This window comes from Condylura cristata, unplaced genomic scaffold (genome assembly GCF_000260355.1).
Source record: "Condylura cristata isolate star-nosed mole 26May11 unplaced genomic scaffold, ConCri1.0 scaffold00024, whole genome shotgun sequence".
Classification (NCBI taxonomy): domain Eukaryota; kingdom Metazoa; phylum Chordata; class Mammalia; order Eulipotyphla; family Talpidae; genus Condylura; species Condylura cristata.
In genome coordinates this window covers 28,384,996-28,393,503 of record NW_004567125.1, presented here as the reverse complement: position 1 = coordinate 28,393,503, position 8,508 = coordinate 28,384,996, and the positions used below count along the sequence as shown (strand labels likewise).

General features: G+C 35.7%; 1 protein-coding gene across 1 annotated transcript; it reads left to right on the top strand.

Annotated features, from left to right (window-relative positions):
* The first annotated feature begins 1,540 nt into the window (after positions 1-1,540).
* On the top strand, positions 1,541-8,501 carry PDC (phosducin). The gene is made up of 3 exons (XM_004688575.2): positions 1,541-1,601; positions 3,885-4,033; positions 7,977-8,501. Exons 1-3 carry the CDS (start codon positions 1,541-1,543, stop codon positions 8,499-8,501), a joined length of 735 nt encoding a protein of 244 aa, XP_004688632.1.
* The last annotated feature ends 7 nt before the right edge of the window (positions 8,502-8,508 follow it).

Below are 8,508 nucleotides of genomic sequence, written 5' to 3'. Positions count from 1 at the left end.
ACTGCTCCTCTCAGCAGTGTCCTTTGTCAGTCCACCTGTTCTGCTCCCCACTCTGTCTCTGGTGAATCCTCTCACCACCCCTAAACTCTGGCCTGTACCCCAGCTCTGTATGCATAAATAAATCAATCCTTAAAATAAAAAAAAATTACTTACCTTGAATGAAAGAGATAAGAGGGAAAATAGAGGACAAAGAAAAAATATTGTATACACTGGTAGTATATCATCCATCATTTGAAAAGTTTAAGAAAAATTACAGCTAGGTGGAGCCCTTATGGAATATATGTATAATAATAGATTTCTCCTATATAATGGAAAGATAAATAAGCAAAAACTAGGTTTGAGTCTACACTAAGAATAAATAAAGTTCTATGTGAGGATATCAAGGAGCTTCCTATGAATAAGCTCCACATGCTTTCCATAGTTTTTTTGTGTATTTCACCTCAAAATTCTCTAGGCATACTTACTAGTTTACATTTAGTTGATGAGTAACAGCACCAAAATTTGCTTTATGATATGGAGAGACATTACAGTGTTAGGATTTAAATAGCACTGTTTAAATTATTATTATTGTATTTGTATTTTTAAAGATTTATTTATCTATTATTTATATTTTAGATCATAATTTAGATTATTCTTATTTATTTATATTTTAAAAAGATTTATTTATTTATGCATATAAGAACTGTAGTATAGGCCAGAGGTGTGAAAGGGGTGTGAAGGGGGTGAGAAAGTTCACCAGACACAGAATGGGGAGCAGAACAGGCAGATCTACTGAAATACACTGCTGAGAGGAGCAGCAGGCTGGTCAGGAGAGGTCTGCCTTGCCTGGCTGGGGATGGAACTCTGCAGTGGCTGTAGAGAGCTTCACAGTGCTGCAATTTAACTCCTGCACCACCAGGGAGGGGCCCTATTTTTATTTTTAGATCATCATTCTTTAATGATTTTACAAGCTATATTTGTCAAATCATATTGAGGAAAATGACTCTATTTCACTATAATAATTTCTATGACAGTGTAATAGTGTAAGACAGCTCCAAAATAAAGTTTTTGCTTCACCAAGTGATCTTAGGCAGATAATATAAACTCCCTATTGGGACAATGTCTAGTACATAGTAAGTGTTCATAGTAAGTGAATACATAATAATTATTAATTAAGCCATTTAATTATTTGTATTATATAAAATATTGGAATATAATTTTATGAATCCAGTAGCAAACATTAATAAAAGAAAATCAGTAATAAACAAAGTTCACTAGGTACATAGGCCTAAACTGAAGATATTTTAAATAAAGAAATAAAAAAAGACAATGAATTGCCTAAAATCCCTAGAGGCATAGCCTTCTTTAATAATACAAGTATGAAGTTAATACCCTTCTACACTGCACACAGAATTGTAGTAATACTCAAATACACCATCGCTTAGAGATAACCCTTAACCTGCCTTGGAAATTGGCTGCAGGACTACATCTGTATTTGTATCACAGAATTACGAAATCATTACTGTTTATCTTACAGATTACATCAAACATAATTTCCAAAATGGAAGAAGCCAAAAGCCAAAGTCTGGAGGAAGACTTTGAACGACAGGCTACACATACTGGTAAGGAAAACTTAAGAGAAAAAATATTAAATTAAAATTAACCTGGAAATCTCTAATGTTCTTATTGCCAATATTTATCTTGAAATTTAAGTGACGCCTTTAAATGGTAGGGTAATCTAAAAAATATTTGAGCACTTAAATTAATGTGAAATAGGATACCTTAAAGCACTTTTATTTAGTTGTAAAGGTTGAGAAAAACGTAACTTGGGAATTCCTTGCTGCCCAATTATCATAAAGCCTCTCCATCTACTCTATAATTAACCATTGTCTTCTTTCCTAACTTCCCTCATTTTGAAATTTCCCTTCAATTATAAAGTGATAGGCCAAAAAGACAGATAAATTGAATTTCTAATTTTAATTTTCTGAATTAAAAAAAATTGAGAGACTGATGAACCGTTCTTACATTGATTTCAATACCCCTCCAGGAAACCTAAGATTTCAATTCATTTCATGTGGAGCCTGTTTTTTTAAAATATTAAATTTGGTGGGCTGTCTAGATGCCACTCTATAAGAGTTTTAAAAGTCAAATAACATATCTCAAAGGTAAAGTGTCAGATTTGTTTTAACTTTTGACTCTTATTTGACTTTTTTCCTCTCTCTTTTGATAATTTAATTGGTGCCTTTCAATTTAGTCAGAAGTTTGAATGAATTCAGATGAATACTATATAAAAGCATTGAAATTAATGTTATAATGGTGAAGTGATGGCTACCTTTCTAATTCTGACACAAAACCAAGAAACCATAGTGCAACATTGATAAATTCAGCTATAGAAATGAGGACAAAAATGAAGAAAGAAAGAGAGAGAGAAAAAAAGAGAGAGGAAGGGAGGAAAGAAAAAGGGAAAGAAAAAGAGGGAACATCAGCTATCTCAAAAAGTGACCAGGAGTCAAATTCAAAACACATTGAACAAAGGGTAAACATTTTCAACTCAATTGACAGACAAAAAAAAAATAATAATAATTTCCTAAGTATTAAAAGCTCCTACAAATTTGTGAGAAAAAAAAATCAAATGGAGTATAAAGTATACTTTATATTAAAATTACATTATAATTATATTATAAAGTATATTTTATATTAAAATTACATATTGTATGTTTTATATAAAAGAAAGTAAGGGGACAAAGAACACATCCACATATATAATATACTATTTAAGATCTGGCTTTAGTGGCTATGCTTCACTGAAAGTTATTTAAACCTTTTTATCTTCAGGGATTTTTGTTGGTCCAAGCACTGTTATTATTTATCAGGCATTTGCACATCAGAATTTCAGCTGGAACATCCTTGACTTAATGTTTTCTTAAATCTTCAAATTCCATCCCATTTTTATTTGTAAAAAAAATCTAAGAATATTAGAATAATTGAATGGTTATGTAACAGTTCTCTTAAATCCATTTTAGTTTTGTTATTTGATATCGGACTCTTCCTCACTGGCTAACCTTTTCATCTGCTCTTGTTACTTCTGGATCTTGATAACATTTCAATATGTTTTCTGAACAATCCTAGTTTCCCTTACTAGTAGTGTGGTATTAATTTTATTTTATTGCTGAAGCTTTTTTCTTAGTTAGTAAAAAGTCCTATTTTTCTAAACTTCTAGTTTTTTAATCTAATTTTATATTAGCCTTAGTCACAACTTGTGCCAGGTACGAAACTTGTATTTTCCTTAATGCAGGTATTTCCAAAGGACTTTCTATCTTTCAGTTTTTAAAAATAACATTTATTTTTTAAAAGTTACCATGTTTATTTTTTAAAAGTTACCAGTTGGCTTTACTAGTTGGCCAAAAAAGCATAATGAGTAAAGAATAAAGTGACCCCTAACTATAAGAATTGATTTTTATGTAGTTAAGATTGTATAATGTATTGTGCTTATTCACACACTGTGAATATTTACTATTTCAGAGTTCAATCTATATCAGTATTATGATAACCAAGTATATATTACACCAACTCAATCTGGAAGAAAATAAAAGAAACCCTTTGTGGTGACAGAAAGTTAATGAAAGCAACAGGCTTTTAGATAAAGATATTGGCAGAATTATGATTAAATACTTCAGTCCCATATTTTTTCAAAAGATTCTTAACCAAATTCACTTAATGGAGTTAATGTGGAAGAACATTTTTATGTGCAAGGCAACCAAATATTTGCAGGCAAAGTAAGATATTTATTTTCAACGCAGTATATGACAAGGCTATTTCCTTGATGATAGTTACCCAAACTACAATTGTATATATAATCCTAATGAAAATATAAAGGAAACAAGTTGGTTTTGATTTTATTCCAGGACCCAAAGGAGTAATACATGATTGGAGAAAGTTTAAATTAGAGAGTGAAGATAGTGATTCAATTCCACCTAGCAAGAAAGAAATTCTGAGACAGATGTCTTCTCAGGGAAGAGATGATAAAGATTCAAAAGAAAGAGTCTGCAGGAAGGTAAGATAAGAAGAAATCACTAATAATTCATTTATAATGTGTTTTTAGCCTAAATAATTCTAAATAGAGGGTCCTCCCTGGTGGCACAAGGTTTAAAGCACAGCACTATCAAGCAGCAAAAGTTCACCAATCACTGCAGCACAAGTTCAATCCTCAGCCATGGAAGTAACCCACATGGCTCAGCAGACCTCTTTCTGTCTCATCTGCTGTTCCCCTCAGCAATGTATTTCAGTTGACCTTCCTGTTCTGCTCCACACTTTGTCTCTGGTGAATCCTCTCAATTCCTGGCACTTCTGGCCTATATCCCAGCTCTTGCATGCATTGCATGCATAAATAAATAAATGAATAAATCTTAAAAAATTATGTGGGATATATAAATACCTATTGATTGTTATATGTGGATTCACATTCATACAGCAGAAAATAATTGATGCCAGACTTAGCCGTTTTAAAAATTTGGGACTGTGGTGATGGTGCATGGGTGAATTGGTGGTGGAAATTCTATAGGGACTACACCTTAGAAGAGAAAGCAAACATTGTTTAAAAATGAACAGTGATGTAAAATATATAAAAATAAATTTGAAAAACTCTTCAAGTCTGAGATCCTGTTTTCAGGTTCTGGTTTCTTCACTGATACAGATTAAAGAACTAAATTATCCATCTGAGAAGCTGTGATAGCACCTCTTTCACTCATATTAAAGGGCTGTAAAGAGAAATAATGTAAATTGTCTGGATACATATAAAATATTATACAAATGTGTGACAACTGTTAAAGATTAAAGCTTAACTAGTTAAGCTCTAGAAGTGTTTAAGAATGCTTAAATAGTTATATGCCTAAATATGTGAATGGAGCAATTTTTCATACATGGATGGAGCTAGAAGAGATTATGCTCAGTGAAATAAGTCAGAAAGAAAAAGAAAATATCGAATGATTTCACTTATAGAGAATTCAAGAGAACTAAATTAATATATGGGGTATGGGATGTGTATTGTTATTACATTGCAAAACAACACGACAAAACAAAAACAGACAATTATAAACCAGAGATTTCCTACAGGATAGAAAGACAAGAAAGGGATCAGAAGGAGGGAGGCATGTGGAGAACTACGGTGATGACAGGTGGGGGAGGGGGGAAAAACATTGTTTTAAAATGAACAATAATGTAAATAGATAAATGAATAAAATATAAAAAAAAGACCTGAAAGTGTGTCAATCAGTATTTGTGTGGTTCAGTCTATTAACGTGAAAGAAGTGTGCTGCAAGGTAAATGAAGACTGCACAGGCTTCTGAGCCCGTGTCCTCGGTGGCTGTCACCTCAAGCCTTGGACGCAGGAGGTGCTTGGGAGCATGGGCTTGGGTTATAATTACCTGATGGTGGATGCCTGGTGAATGGCCATGTGTCAATGGGCACACCTTAGCTGAGAGACCGAACACAGAAGGGCCGCATCACAGGGGACAGAGGGCGGCACAGGACCTGGCTGCGCAGTGCAGGAGACAGTGGTGAATGGCAGCTATGAGAGGAAATGGCAGAGCAGCAGAACGTATAGTGATTCACAGGGGACCACAGTTGCTGTCTCCTTGCTGGCTTGATTCCCCTGCGTACTATTAAAAAACCTGTGCTAGTGATGCTAAAGTTTCCAAGGTTCTTTTTTAAATTGCCTGAACCATGGTTGAAACTAGCTGGCCTGGTATGGTTGCAGAACATATAGGAACAACTTAAAGTAATACAAAATTTAATTTTGAGGATCAAAACAAATTAAATTGGAACAATAATTTTTGATCCAAACCATGAAGACATTAGGAAAATAAATATAAGGGGCAGAAATAAGATAAGGAGGTAATGAAAACATCAGATACTTCTACTTAACCTGAGTCTCAGTATCTTCTGTAAAATGAGAGTAATAATACCTACATAATCGGTATTGTCGTATTAAATAAAGTTTTTATGTAAAGTACCTAAGATATTGTAGTTTCCCTGTATGTGCTAGTATGTCTTTTCAGTTCTCTTCTCCTGTATAAGTGGTCAGTTTCTGTTTGAGAGGTACTGGCTGATAAAGTGATACCACTGGTCCTTCCAGCCTGTCAGCTTCCACAGCTCTGTGCTGCTTCACACTCTTTGACTACACAATGTCCCATATTTGTTCTGTAGGTCTTTTGTGTGTGTGTGTGTGGTGGAAGGGTTGGAAAAGTTGGGGTGTGAAGAAAGGGGTGCTTAAGTCAATTGAGTAAGCCCATAATGAAGTGGACAACTATTAGAGAAGGTTTTGTAGGTATGTTAATATTCTAGCTGCAGTGAAGAGAAGCGTTTTTGGAAGGTAGAAGTTAGGTCTTCTCTCACTTTAGCCTAAATCATTGGCTAAAAATCACCTAGAGGGTTTGTTCAACTGGTTCCCTCAGTTTCATCCTTACAGGTTCTGATTCCATAGATCTAGGGTGATGCCCAGAATTTGTACTTTGTAGAACTTCTCAGGTAGTGTTACTGCTACTGCTGGTCCAGCTTTAACTCCTTGGTTAATCTGAGAGACTCCAAATAGTAGTAAAAATTGTCTTGACTGAAATTCTATCAGTAAGTGATAAGATCCTTTAATAGTTTTTTGTAGAGGAGACAATGTCTAAGGCATTTGTTGTTTTGCATTTAAATGCACAGTGTTGTGTGTGTGTGTGTTTTATGAAAGTCACTCTAAAGTAACTCTTGTTGGGTTATTTTCACCCAAAATGATGAGTAGTTAAGTGACTCATTGCTAACTGAGATCATGGCCATCTTTGGCTGTTTCTACTGTATTCATCAATAATCATTCATGCAATTCATCATGAAATAATTTCTGAGCCTCTATTATATACTAAACACAATAGCAGATATTGAAGAATGATGAATAAAACTCTTGTACCTATGGGAAGCATCAGCAATAAAAAACTAATATTAAGCATATACACATATAATACAATATTGGTAGTGTTTATTTCTATTAAGAAAATATGGGCCTGTAGTATAAATGGATGTGATCAGGGTTTTCCCACCCTCCCACTATTACCATCAATGATTGACACCTGTGGTTTTACATGCACATCTGATGGCGGCACCTGGAGTGTGGTGTGGGCATTTGTAAGTGGGTACACCTGAGCCAGATACTGAGCCAGCAGCAAAGGATGCGTGGAGGTGAGGACTGTTGAGGCAGAGTGTAGTAGAGACCAGCAGAGAGACCAGAAGAGAATCCCAGAGAACCCAGAAAGAGTAAATACTCCCCAGGGACTGAGTTGCCTCCCAGCCTTCTGGCCTCCAGACCACCCTGCCTGAAAGGAAAAAGGACGGACACCGTGAGTCTGTTCACCAGGAAAGTCCCTGTCTTTATTTTCAGCATCAAGCTTATATACTGTAACAAAGGGGGCCTGCGCCCATTGGCCAGGCCCCGGCTAGGCGGGTGGGAAGTATCAAAATTATTTACAAAAGAACCTATAAGCTGGGGTTTTGGGGACTGTGCCTATGTAAGGGGATGGAGACAGGCAGACCCTAGTCAAGGTCAGGGGCGCTTCCTTATCAGCCTGAGGCCCAGAATTGCTAACTAAGCTAAACTGCTAAGCCAAACTGCTTTCCTTCACTGCTTCTGGTTTCCACGCTATAAATGGTATAAAGAGAGATCATTAAAAGCCTGAAAAAGTCACTGAGGTTTCCAGGACTGTCCTTTTCCTCTCTATCCAGATCTGTAAAGAACCTTCTCTGTGCCTTGCTGGAACTACAAACTGGTATAAGGAATAGAAAACATAGGACTCAGGTTATGTCATCAAAGGTGATGATAGCTGAACAAAGACAAGTGAGATAAAGGAGAAGGCATATCAGGAGTTGAGGGTATGGGGCTTCTGGGCACAAAAAAGAACAAATAGAAATTCCTTGGGCTATCAATTTCTGGTGGACTGATCTTTTTAATTTCTTTCATATATTTCCAGATGAGTATTCGAGAATATGAGCTAATCCACCAAGACAAAGAAGATGAAAATTGCCTTCGTAAATACCGTAGGCAGTGTATGCAGAACATGCACCAGAAGCTGAGTTTTGGGCCGAGATATGGGTTTGTGTATGAGCTGGAAACTGGAGATCAATTCCTGGAAACCATTGAGAAGGAGCAGAAGGTTACCACCATTGTGGTTCACATTTATGAAGATGGTATCAAAGGTTGTGATGCTCTAAACAGTAGCTTAACATACCTTGCGGTCGAACACCCTATGGTCAAGTTTTGTAAAATAAAAGCATCTAACACAGGTGCTGGTGACCGCTTTTCCTCAGATGTGCTACCTGCACTGCTCATATACAAAGGTGGAGAACTCATAAGCAATTTTACTAGTGTTGCTGAACAGTTTGCTGAAGAATTTTTTGCTGGGGATGTGGAATCTTTCCTAAATGAATATGGACTACTACCTGAAAGAGAGATGCTTGCTCTAGGGCAGACTGCCAAGGGAGAAGATATTGAATAAAGATTCA

Coding starts and splice junctions, on each gene's coding strand:
- PDC (XM_004688575.2), top strand. CDS start 1,541: ATGGAAGAAGCCAAAAGCCAAAGTCTGGAGGAAGACTTTGAACGACAG. Junction 1,602..3,884: donor ACGACAGGCTACACATACTG/GTAAGGAAAACT, acceptor ATTTTATTCCAG/GACCCAAAGGAGTAATACAT. Junction 4,034..7,976: donor AAGAAAGAGTCTGCAGGAAG/GTAAGATAAGAA, acceptor ATATATTTCCAG/ATGAGTATTCGAGAATATGA.